Genomic DNA, 13,857 nt, shown 5'->3' on the forward strand with positions numbered 1-13,857 from the left:
TCATATTAAGTCTGATGAGACCAATTTTACAAAAAAAAAAAAGATGTAAAACTAAGATTTCAGTTTTTGCAGTGAGCTGGCTGCTACAACTTGTGCTAGATGTCACGTTTCAAACTGTAGTGCTACATAACTGTACTGATAAGTCCCTTACCTTGGTGCGTTGTATCCAGTGAAAAGTTGTCTTAAATTACATTTGTTTCGGTCCAATCTCCATTTAATTCCAAAACAAACACACGCCTTACTAAAATTTACGACAGTGTGCAAAGACTCCGGGTCACAAGGTGGCGCAGGAATGCAATTGAAACTGATCCTCCTCTTAGCATCTTTAAGTAAGGTGGTTAACTTCTTGATTGATACAACAAAAATTTTAGACATAGAGCTAGGTTTGGTATAGTGTTGGAAATTTTTATCTCTCCTGTCTATGAGCTGTCTGTTTCTTTTTGCTGTTACTTGATCTACCTGCTGGTATTTCTGTCTCCATGTCTCATTTGGTGACATCTGTCTCAATCTTTCCTTGTCTTGGACAATAGAATTAAACTCTGTGTGCATGTGTTTGTTTCTAGTTTAAGTTGACATAGACACGCAGGTGAGCCAGTCCACACTTGGCCTGATCCAGTCCGTTTCCTTGGCAACCGTTAGGCCAATTAGGGGCGGTTGACTTCCAGGTGACCTCAACACTCAAGCCGCACTTTAATGAGACACATAAACACACACAGACAGATGCCAAGAGCCGACTGTCACTCCCAACTTTAGCTATTTGTTTTATTTTATGTCACACTTTTGGGCACATTACACAAGAGGACAAATATCATCAGTTAAATCCCAAACACTCCCACTTATTTACGGAAATGTGCTCACCTAATCATGCAAGCATCACACAACACATGCAGACACGCAATGTTTCCAGTGAACAACTGTAAAATCATGACCCTTGTTAATCTGCTGCCTGTCCACAGGCTCAATGTACGCAAGATAGCCAGGATCTGTTCAGTGTGTGTGTGTGTGTGTGTGTGTGTGTGTGTGTGTGTGTGTGTGTGTGTGTGTGTGTGTGTGTGTGTGTGTATGTGTGTGTGTGTGTGTGTGTGTGTGTGTGTGTGTGTGTGTGTGTGTGTGTGTGTGTGTGTGTGTGTGTGTGTGTGTGTGTGTGTGTGTGTTAGTTAATGCAGAACTATAGGTCAGCAAGGCACAAAATCATTACTATCAAATAAATAATGCAGCCAGGGCCACTTACTTCAGTCTGCAGAGGGAGGAGGAGATAAAGAAGATAGGGTGTTAGCAAAGGAGGAAAAATTGACACCATAGGACCACCTCCAGTTTTTCAACTGCACAAGGTACAATTTTAAAATCAGTAACTTTTTTTTATACATGAACTATGCACCTAAATTAGAAAAAAGGAGGCCAAAATATCACTCAGCATATTGCAAATTCCTGATTGTATTTAAAAATAAACCATTACATCAAGAAAATATAATACCCTTATCCTTCCTCAAAAAAAAAAAAAAATAATGATAATAATATTACCTCAAAAAAAGTCTCTTTTCATCTTTCTTACTAAGATTAGGAGGCGGTCACAAAGTGGTGATGAGCTTTAAATCTGTATTCAAGCTCACTGTAATTAAACATAATAACATTTACCCAGTGTTTCATACACCGAGCTCATGTGTTTTAATCAGCTAGTGGAGGCAATTAAAATGACTCGGGCAACAAATTGAAAACATGTATTAAAAACAGTCTCAGCTGCTGATGAGACAGAGCTGAGTCATTGAGTTAAATCTGGCTGGAGTGCTACATAAATTAGATAAGACTTTGGACAGCTTAGCTTCATCTTTGTGTCAACACACATGGGAATATCTAAAAACCCAAACCCAGAATCAGAGCTCTCAGTTTGACAGTGCTCGGCATTCATTGGTCACACAACGTGTCTATACTGTGATGCCCTCTGGTTGATGTGTGTCTTTTGTTTTTAATTTGGTAGACAGTTTTTATCCTAAGTTGCTTGTGTGCTTTAATATCTCTATTTTTCATCTTATCATCTCTGCTCTGCTGTTAACTCCAGTCATTAACCACACATTGAAACATTTTGAGCCCTCCAAATAAAAAGAGAGTTGATACTTGTGTTTTTGCCACAGTAACAACAGGAAGAGGTGAAACTGTGAGCTCTGAACATGTGTTGCTCCCTATGGATTAATGTTGTCATGGTTGTCACTTTCATCACTCTGTACTATTAATAACTGTTGTAAAGAAGGTTTGACCGATCACAATCAGGTATGCAACCCAGCTGGTGATCATGAAAAAACTCATTACTCATTACTTTCTCCTTCTATACCCTGTGCTATGCTTTACTCTGGCTATTGTTTCTACAGCAACCAAGCACTAAAGCTTCAGTGTAAATGTGGGTTGTGCGAAATTACCAATCAATGATAATGGCCTTCTTAACTGACTGGGAAGGAGAGCCCTTCTATCTCATATCAACTGCAGAGATAACTGATTATGGGTCATTTAAGAGACTGATCGACTGCAATGAGACGGAGACTTCACATCAGGTTTAGAAAAAACATAAAAACAAGACAGTTACCAGCTGTGAGGATGAAGTAATGTTACATTCAGTTAAGTTTGAGATATAATGTGACACAAAATAAAAATATAAAGCTGATTTAATGTGTTTTATGGGAGTGTTGATAAGAGAAAGAAGAGAGGAATTATAAAGTGTATCTTTTAAGAAATGGATTGTGGTTGTTAACTCTGACCTGTTTGGACTCTAAGGAGCCAAGAATAGTGGAACACACTCTTTAAAATGAGTGAATTGTGGTTACATTTCTTTGGTACACCTGTAAAATATGCTGTGTGCCAAATGCCAAGCGGAGGCCATTGCGCTGTAATCTTCCTGTGGTGAACATTGTAGTGATAAATTCTGAGGCTTGTGGTGATTTTTCTGTCTCACCTTTTAAAGGGGACCTTTACTGAGGTGTCTCAAAGTGTTAATCACACTCTCCATGGATATGAATAGTCACTGCAGGGGGAGGGAGGTGTGTGTGTCTAATTTAAAGACGCACACAGGTACACACCTTTATGCACGTGGCATGTAACACCAGTCATTTCTACACCAGAGCTATGTGGAATTATGTATGTCTTCTCTCTTTCAAAGATATTATTGATGGTTAAAGTAGTGTTAATAAGTGGAAGGAAAATGTGGACAGCACAGGTACAGTGGCCCTAAAGTGCAAAACACAACATTTGAGGGGAGAAAAACAAAACACAAATGTACGTAATGCATTAAATGCTACAAAAACAACACTGACGTTAACAGTTGTTATGATGTTGTTACAGTGACAAAGACTCATGCTTGATGTCCACGCTCACACACTCGCTGACTTTGAGGTGTCTTCCTACTGAGGCAGAAGGGACACTGCCATTATTTTATATACAAGGAAGTCGGCCGTAGAGGAGCTGCTTTTGTTTTCTGCATCTGTCAAAACGTAATCCCTCATATTTACTTTAAATGAAAAATTAAAAGTGATTAATAGTAATAACACAAGTTAAGGTTTAAACATCAATACAATGATTATATTCAACAACAGTTCAATCCAATAGTAGGTTGCTAGGAATATTCCCTTCACTCACAGACTGGAACTTGTCTCACCCTGAGCTGATAATCACCCTGCTCACTACACTTCTTCCTTGCTTCCTGGTGGTTGCAACCAACATGGCTTCAATTCGCCCAACATGAGTTGAGGGAAGAAGTAGGACTGTTTCTGTTTTTCATGCAGGTCTGGTCAATTAAATAATCTTTTCAAACTCACACATTTGCAGATGAGCTTCAACACTTACCTGGAATGCTGAGAACTCTGTTAAACATAGTCAAAGTGTGTCTTAAATTGTGTGTAAGTGTGTTTCTGAACAAACTTCGGCATCCTTTGATGTGAAGAGAAATTAAAACTTTTTGTTCTTCTTGTTCTAGTTTTGTACATTAATGCAAGGGTATGAAAAGAAGATGTGGGGATAAGAGGTAAACACATGAGAAAGGAGTGGGAAGCAGCATTACCAACACGCACACACACACACACACACACACACACACACACACACACACACACACACACACACACACACACACACACACACACACACACACACACACACACACACACACACACACACTTTGACACTCCAATTGAACTTCGCAGACAGGATTTTGTGGTTTTCTGAGGGTGTGCTTTGATGTCTTGTAGACATCAGTACCGCCCCCTATCTATCCTCCTCCAACCAAAACAAATGCACTCACTCACTCACACGGTCAGGCACACACACACACACACACACACACACACACACACACACACACACACACACACACACACACACACACACACACACACACACACACACACACACACACACACACACACACACACACACAGGACCATAATGTCCATCTTCATTGTCAAGCTTAACTCCTGCAGACATTCAGTCAGAGAAAATCAAAGACAACAGAAAACAAACTAGAAAATGTGAAAATGCATCCTCACAATAATGAAACAACATGAATGAAAATAAACTTTGTGTAACAATGGACACTGTCTTTCAATAAGGTAATTTTTGGTACTTAAACCCATGCTTAACTCCTCCTCCACAGGTGTGCAGACACCAGGATGGCAGCTGACGCTTCAACAAAAGACAAAAAAAAAGATAAACACACGTCCATAGAGTTATATAGACACACATACACACTACAAAATGTGTGGATAGGATGTTATGTGCATGGGTAAAGGATATAATGGCTGTCTCCTCAGATATATTCGATTTAGTCTTTGAGTATTAGTATTGAGTAGTAAAGACAAAAATGGGGGGAATGTAAGTGGAAGTTGGAAAACAGGGATTTAAAAAGATGGGAACTCATAACCGAGCACTGCCCTAATTCTTCCTGAATATCTTCTTCCTTAAAAGGGGCTTTTAACAGCTGACAAATATTTCTGTCTTTGTGCTTAACAGCAACACACACGCACATAAAATTATCATTATTATTATCAATTAAAAAAGCTGTCCGAGGTGCTGACGCCCAAAGAGGGCAACTGTGGAAAAAACAGGTTTCAAAACCCTCACCTTATCATGTTTTTTATCCTAGTGCATCTTCTCATGAAGCGTATTTATCCCTCATATGATGCTTAGAAAGATTTTAAACATTGTTGTGGATTTGTTGCCATGAACTACCAAAGTCAAGGGGAAGCAACAATGCAAAGGCGCTCAGTGTGGAGCGCTGCTCTGTACTGCTGAGGGGATGGGAGAGCAAGAGAAAGACAGAGGGTGAGAAATAAAACAGTTAGAGGGAAAGAGGGAGAGGAGGAGAACACCCATCCTGAAGTGAGCAAAGCAAACTTTCAAGAAGAAAGTCGCCCAGATGCCACGCGTGGGAGGCAGCCCTTATTTATTTATTTCTGTTTATCTGGCTGTCAGTAATTTATTCGGGATGCTGTTTAAAATACTCCTTCTCCCTCTGTCTCTGCCTCACTTCCCCACAGATTAGAAGGGGTCTGCGACAGTGCTGCCAATTCCTCTCTCCTGTATTGTCGAACAAATATCTAAAAGGGGAGGCAGAGAGCATGGCAGCTCTTGTTCTTTCTTCAGCGCTGAGCTGAGACAAAGAGGTGTGGTAGGATTTGTTGCTGTATGCGTGCACCTGCTTAACAGCGGGATACTGGCTCCTTGCACAGTGGGTCACAGTGCAAGCAAAAAGCAAACAGGAGCGTGCACATAAAAACCAGCACACACAGGAACGCATGCAAAAAACACTTTCACCACAGGTTTAATTTGCAGAGATTAAAGTCTGCTGTGTGCTTAGTGTCACTCCAACACACAACAGCATGTGTGTTCGAATACACACACACACACACAAACACATGTAGAAACAACTGGGAGTTTGAGTACTTGGCTAAGTGTTGTTGTGGCCTGAAGCAAACTGCCTGCTGTTACTGCATCACTCTCCTTTTCTCTGTCGCACACACACTTTCACACACAGAAGACACACTCACATTGAATGATGACATGACACAAAGCCTGATGAAATGATATGTAGGAGCTCCTTCAGAGGACAGGGCTCACCTGACACACTCACACACACATTCACACACATACACACACTCAAACAAATGAAATCTCATCACATTCAGATAGAGAAGAAAGGATTACCCCGGGCTGATTGCTGGATGAGAACATGTAGGAAGGGAATTGGATCCTCATTCATTTTGTGTGTGTGTGTGTGTGTGTGTGTGTGTGTGTGTGTGTGTGTGTGTGTGTGTGTGTGTGTGTGTGTGTGTGTGTGTGTGTGTGTGTGTGTGTGTGTGTGTGTGTGTGTGTTTTTCTGACTGTCTTTGACCTCTTTGGAACTTTACTTTCACTCAACTCAAATTTTTTTCCCCATCAATATGTTTTATTTTTTTAAGGAGGGCAGACTTTCTTTGAGGTCCTTGGATAGGAGGCCTAAAGGTGTAGTCTTCCTGAGTGTGCATGGGATTTGGAAGTAAAAAAACCCTCCTCAATGTTATAAAAGACTTACTATGTTCATGAGTGTGAGCAGGTACTTCTGGACATGCTCCTTGCCATGAAACTGGACCACCGAGTCGTCCACGCCAAGCAGCACCTCGATGTTGTAGGCCCTGTCAAGGCTCTGTCTACGCATCCGCCCTGCTCGTGTGTGGTTGATGCTCTGCTCCACACCTCGGTACAGAGACTCCAGGTCCATCAGACCTCCCAGATCAGCACCTGAGGATAGAAATCACACGATAAGATGGAAAACACAGCAAATCAACTTGACGTGTTACTGATGGGGCAAAATATGAAGTTACTTAAAATGTTGGCATAAGAATCACGTCAATAAGGCATTTTCCATGCCTTATGTTGCTAGGCGCTGCCCTATTGGCTGTGGCTGCCTTTTGCAGCCTCTCTCTCTTCTTTGTCCGTTTCTTGTCATTTTTTCGTCTCTTTTTCGTAATCTTTGTATTTGGAGCGGATCATTACTTTGCATGGCTCATTTGTTGGTAATGGTCACCAAACTTTTTGTGGCTTCAGTGATATTTTTACTACTTTTTCTCCTGTGTTTGTCTGGGGAGCCATCATGTAACCATGGTTGCATTGTTTACATGTGAACTCAGCTGTTAGCAGCCTGTAGCATGTCAATGCTAACTGGTGTAAGGCCTGATGTCTTCCCACAAGGGGAATAGAAAGAGGTGAGGACGACATGCTGGTTCTCTGGTGTGAGCTAAGAGGTGATGACATGGGCCTGTCCTCCCATCCATCATTACTGGGAACATAAGATCTATCTATGGACAAGCTAACCATGCTAACCCAGGAACAGAGGGAATACCAGAAGACAGAGTAGCATCATGCTATTCACAGACATGGCTAACGAAGCTAACACCAGACACCAACGCCACATTGGAAGAGCTTCACATGCTGTGAGCAGACAGGATACAGGACACAGAGATGGAGCATGACTGAAGAAGCTCAGTCCTGGACCCTGTGGAGGTGGAGGCCGGCTGAACTGGAGAATGATGGACAAGCTGTCATCATCTATTTTATGGACCTTTTTGCACTTTCTTACTTTTGTTTTCTTGATTGCTGCTGTGACTTCAAATTTGTTGTACTTGTTACAATGACAATAAAGGTAAATTCTATTCTATTCTATTCTATTCTATTCTATTCTATTCTATTCTATTCTATTCTAACAAAAGCATATTTCTGCATGTTTCCTAAAATTTATTGGAAATGTTCCACCCTTGCAATCCTTATCTTGCCAAATGATAAATGTTTATTTTACCTGGCGACTGTAGAGCACTCCATCTGATTCATTAAAGCTCTCGTTGTGCTGTTTTCTCACTGCTCCACTGTGTGGTGGACATTTTTTTGAATATTCTAAATCCATGTATTTCCTGGTTTGATTTTCCCGCTAAAAACAAATTCCTTCTGTGTTGACAACAACAAACTGGATTTTGATTGTAATATTGGTCTGCCAGATGTGAATAATGGTCAGGCACTGCTCCTTTGGTATGGTTATTTGCTAGTAAAAACAGACAAATAAAAATGAACATCACTTTTGTTGGAGGCTATGATCAAACTTTTAACTTGGAGCGATTAGTTGTGTTTTCCTGTTTCTTTCCTTTACAGAGCTGACATTTTTCTGGCATCTGTCCATTTGTCGTCAAATCACTGCAGCCAGTGTTTACACCCTACGTCAGCCTCCTTTGTTGTGTGACAGTCTCTTAACAGTTCAGTTATATGTTTAAGTGTGTCCAAATGCATGTGTGTTGCCTTGACAATGCATCTGCCCTCTGCATTCTGAGACTCCAGGTTACAGCGATGAGCCTGTGTGTCCCTTGTAACTTGCAGTGACGGTCCAGCGATGCTACACAGATCCTCTCCTAATCAACCAAATATTTCTACTCCCTTCTGAATGAAGGCAGCAGATGGTGCTTGCTAAACACACGGATTAAGACAGTTCCCTCACACAGGGGCTGCCCACCCTGCTTTTTCTCTGGCTTACTACTTGCTGGGAAAAAGCAAACTATACCAAAACCCCCCAATTTTAGGGTTGATTTGTTGGAAAGAGTGCAACCTACAGTAGCCCAGATTGTAGTAACATATCTGGTTTTGACTGTAGTTACATCAGAAAAAGCATTTTTCTGTTATTAGTTGAAATCAAAACTACATAAGACTGTCTTAAGTGCCAGTGTTTCTTTATTTGCTTGGCAAAGAGTCAGTGAGGATACCGAAGATAAATTATCCTTCCAGCGTAACCAAGGCCATCCTTTCCTCACTCACCGGCTCTCTCATCCTTCCCCACCCATCCCTCTTTCTCCCGCTCTTCCTCTCCCTATCTGTCCTTCTCACCCTCCTAGTTTGTGGACAAAGACTTGCCATGCTTGTATAGAAGCTGTAAAGGGCCAAGTCATGCAGTTTTGAACGGGTTGCTTCAATGGATTTAACAAAGTGCTACCCTCACTGATTCCATCCAAGGCCTCCCATGGCCAAGAAAGACACAACACAGCTGAACTCCCAGTTGGTTTTACGTGTGTGTGTGTGTGTGTGTGTGTGTGTGTGTGTGTGTGTGTGTGTGTGTGTGTGTGTGTGTGTGTGTGTGTGTGTGTGTGTGTGTGTGTGTGTGTGTGTGTGTGTGTGTGTGTGTGTGAGTGAATTGGGCTATAAATCACTGTTGCAGCAGGAGCTTTAATTTAGTTGCAGGGCTGTTGCTCTGTAATGGATTGGCTGTTTTTGGATTGTGAACCTGTATTTGGAGGTGTGTGGCAGCGACTTAAATCAACACGTGGCATCAGGGACAGTTTGAGCACCTGTGTTTGGCCACATTATGTAAAAGCAGGTGATAAGTGGAAGGAATAGAACGAGGTGGAAGATCCAGAGAAAGGCAGGGGAGAGAGAAGAAAGAGAGAAGATCTGCCACCTTGTCTCCCAATCAGCAAGGGGCATCCCGCTTTCCCACTCCCTCTTATGCAATGTTTCCAAGGCAACGGGCTCATGGGTAAAACAACGACCGCGTGGCTAATATTGGCTCCTGAGTCGCGAGCAGAATGAACGTGGAAGTCTGAAAATGATCCCATCTCTGCCCACATTCCAGTGAGTGACAGAGTACCCACACAGACAGACAGAAACAGGAGAAGCACGGGGCAAAGACAGAGAACAATTTGGAGGAAGACAAGCAACAATGAGGAGAATTTAAACATTTCTGTGGTGCATACTTCTACAAACACACACACACACTCACACACTGAGCATTTTTTTTCCTTGTTAGTAAAAAAAATGGATTCAGAGAGCTGTATTTCACAACAACTCTTGCCTACTTAGAGCTGCCTTTAACGAGCCTGATGTCATAACCACACCATCTGCTTTTTAACACAGGTCCAGATATTTTTACCTTTTTTGCTTATGTAATGTGCAGACAAAACACAGAGCAAACACTATTGTTTTCACATTTAACTGCACGCCTTCGCAAAATTGCAGCACCTTGAAAACAGGCAATGAGACGTTGCATAACGTGGGGCCACAGCTGTATGGGAATACTGTACACATAAAGCAAAGCGACACCAACTAAGTAGAAATCAAGAAATGTGTTAACTAAAGCTGCAAGAAGCTTGGCCAGATATTTAGCTCTCATGATTATCCTTACTGTACCTCTATCCCAACTCACACTAAGCTGAGAGCTCTGATTTCTTCTAATTCAGTTGTTTCAGAACAAGTTTTCTTCTTTTTTTCCCAGAGAAAACTGTGGAAGAATTAAGAGCAAGGGCGACTAAGGAAGATGAGAGGTAAAGGTAAAGGGTGTGATGGAGCAGAGACTGGCAGGACCTTTGGTGTTGTGAGTTCTGCCTCAAGCTAAAGCAGTGATGGAGGACCTGTAGAGCCTGTGTGGCTGTGGGTGAAGCATCAGGGTGCATGGCCTTGTTTCTCACAGCTCATATTAGCCTCTGGATCCTCAGTCTAATCCCCCTGAACTTTGAGGAAGTCAGAGCAGAACTAGATAATGATATAAATTTTATTTCTACGTATATTTCTATAGAATTAACAGAGTTTACAGGTGACTTGTGTGACTTGAACTCTACTTGGACTCATGGCTTGGTGCCTCAGTTCCAACCTCTTCCTCTAACTCATCTTACTACCATCCACCTGTCCACTCCTTCCTGTAAGTTTCTCCTCTTCTCTTTGGATTCTTAATTTTGCTTCCTAGCCTTACTTATTTTGTAAACTTTTTATGTTTTAATTGTATTTCACTTTTGGTCATTTATTTAACTCATCTCCGTAACTTACTGTTTCACCCTTGTTTTGTAAAGCTTTTGGGCCTGAATACATGTCTGTATGAAAGCGACATTAGAAAGTTGACTAAAGTTTCTTTGCTCCAAACATGCATCTTGCAATCCTTTAGTCCCATTTCCACCAAGCAGTTTAGTTTGGTTCGTCTTGGTATGGCAAGCATTTTGTGGTGTTTCCACCGACTATTCCCAGAACAGATCCCCCCAATAATCAAACTCTACCGTCCTACCTTTTGATACCCTGCTGTTGGGGTGCCAGACATACCAACCTGTCCCCAGAAGGTGGCACAGCAGTCTGTTGATTGGTCAAAAGAATCATCACTTACTGCAGTACAGTGGCTGCTGTATTTCTCCTCGCGGCCCACAGTCTTCTCTCAAACAAAGCTTGATAGCGCTTTGTAACAAACAGCTGCATGGCAATCACTTCTTCTTTGGATTTATTAGAATAGAATAGAATAGAATAGAAAATACTTTATTTATCCCCGAGGGGAAATTCAGGAGTCACCGCAGCATTTAAGAAAACAAAAGTAAGAAAGAGTATGGAAAGTGCAAAAAGGTCCATAAGAAATTAGATGACGACTTCCCGTCCACCACTCGTCCACCACTCTCCAGCCCAGCCAGTCTCCACCTCCACAGGGTCCAGGACTGAGCCTCCCCAGCAGTCTGTTCAGTCTCTGTCTCCTGGATCCTGTCTGTCTGCTCACAGCAGGCGAAGCTCCTCTGATGTGTCGCCGGCGTCCGATGTCAGCTCCGTCAGCCACGTCCGTGAACAGCACGATGCCGCTGGGTTAGCACGGCTAGCTCGTCCATCCCCCGGAGCTGGCTCCCACGTTCCCAACAACGATGGATGGGAGGACAGGTCCACGTTGTCATCTCCCAGCTCACACCCGAGAACCGGCACATCGTCCTCACCTCCTCCTCCTCAGCTCGAGGGAAATCATCAAGCCCTACACTAGTTAGCATTTACATGCTACAGGCTGCTAACAGCTGAGTTCGCATGTAAACAATGCAGCCATGGTTACATGTAGGATCTCCAGACAAACACAGGAGAAAAGTAGTAAAAATATCGCCGAAGCCACAAAAAGTTTGGTGTCCGTGACCGACAATGAACCATACAAAGTGATGATCCACTCCAAATACAAAGATGACAAAAAAGAGACGAAAAAAATTACAAGTAACGGACAAAGACGAGAGAGCTGCTGCAACAGGCAGCTACTTGGGTAGCGCCTAGCAACCTTTTTAGCAGGGTACACTGTATCACACTGCTGTGGCATCATGCCATTTTATAACTGATGCAGCTATCAGTATCCGGCTTACACGCCACCTATCATGAGGGGGCACTGTTGGTTGTGGAAACGCAACCTGAATCAGGCTTCACTGATCCAACCAGAACCAAACTGTACTGATCCAAATACTGGACTGCTTGATGGAGACGGGCCTTTATTCCAATTTAGACACTGCTGTTTGTTTCAGCACCCTCAAAACACAAACACCCACCCTTAACTTACTCCTCTCCACACACAGTGCGCTCTCCCTCACCAGTATTCTCATTCAGGTGCGGTCTGGATCGCAGCCTTATTAGGAGACAAAGGTTCTTTGTCTTTCAACCTTTGCAAAATGTCAAGAATGTCTAGTTGCCCACTGAAAACAAGGTGGGGAAGAAGGGGGGTTGAGAGAGAAGGGGTGGTCTATCAGCCTCAATAAGATGGTGTGAATGGTGATGATAACTCAGGTCAAACCACATCACACTACTTCAGGTTAAGGTGAGTGTTTGGCAGTCAAGTGTGGCACATTGCTGCTCTGTATCCCCCTGCACTGAATAACTACTGACTTCGACCTTTGGATGGTCATTCCTCCTGACATTAAAGTGGCCGTGTATGATGATATGGATTTGTTCTTGGCCTGGCTGATAAAAAGGAGACTTAGTGATTGTTGTGGATATTACATTTTGTTCATCTTCTTTTGCACCAATAAAACTTTGCACATTACTCAAGCCTCTAAAATATTAATGCCTGAAATTTACTAGAACTTTACGGAGCTGAGATCCTAAAATTTCTCAGAGCTGCTTTCACACATGTTCCTGACAGTGTAAGTTTCCCTGACATGACATCATAAGCTGGTTTTGATGGCCATAGTTTGATGTTTGACGACATGTTGACAGATGAACATGCAGACATCCTTGCTGTTCCCCCTCTTCATCATCCCCCCTCTTCAAACTCAGATGCTTAGATTTATCATGTTACATGTTACTAGTTTGGCAGAGTTTTGTGCATGGTTAAATACAGGACGTAAGGCTTTTGACAATGGTTGGTCAAATGTTGCACAAAAAGTGGTCTGCTTAGCTCGGATGCTCTGCTATCTGCGCTGCAAGTCACGCTGTCAGTATTACACAGGAAGCAGTTCAACATGCTCTGCTATATGAACCATGTGATAACATGATGCGTTCTGCGTGCACAGACTTCTTGAAGGGCAGAAGTGAAAAGAAAAACAAAGGCAAATTTATCACCTTCTCACCCATGAAAAGGGCACTAAGATGGTAGTTAAGTGTGTTTTGACAACCAAGAACACACTTAAGCATACATTTTTGATCCCGCAAGGAAATTTTGGCATGATTTTGGATCCCGAGGGGGCACTTTGGCGCATTTGGCTCCAAAGACGACACTTAAGCTGGGTCTTGCTCCCTGAGGGAACTTAAGTTAAGTTTACGTTTATTAGAGCATTTTAACAAATCATTTTAATATAATTTTAATATCTTGTCTTTAATTTTGCACTGCAAATTTTATCTTCAAATCTGTTTTTATCTTAAAATCTGTTTTTCAAATCTGTTTTAAAATCTGTTTTAAAATCTATTTTAATCTTTTGTTTGTTTGTTTGTTGTTGTTTGTTTTATTGTATCTTTTTAATTAATCTCATTTTTAATTGAATTTTAATTGTTTTCAATAATTTGTTCTGCCTGTAAAGCACTTTGAATTGCATTGCTGAAATGTGCTATAGAAATAAACTTGCCTTGCCTTGCCTTGCCTTAAGTACACATTTTGGCTTCCAA

At 42.0% G+C, this 13,857-nt stretch overlaps 1 protein-coding gene across 1 annotated transcript in view; it reads right to left on the reverse strand.

Moving 5' to 3' along the window:
- Positions 1-13,857, reverse strand: part of LOC141793292 (A disintegrin and metalloproteinase with thrombospondin motifs 2-like) — a 138,112-nt gene that overhangs the window by 23,548 nt on the left and 100,707 nt on the right. The window contains exon 4 of the mRNA XM_074673850.1: positions 6,551-6,756. Coding sequence (XP_074529951.1) covers positions 6,551-6,756 — 206 coding nt within the window. The remainder of the gene's footprint in view (positions 1-6,550; positions 6,757-13,857) is intronic.

The sequence above is a fragment of the Halichoeres trimaculatus genome, unplaced genomic scaffold, assembly GCF_033239565.1.
Source record: "Halichoeres trimaculatus isolate MK-OKI-2021-1 unplaced genomic scaffold, fHalTri1.1 fHalTri1_scaffold_7, whole genome shotgun sequence".
NCBI lineage: Eukaryota > Metazoa > Chordata > Actinopteri > Labriformes > Labridae > Halichoeres > Halichoeres trimaculatus.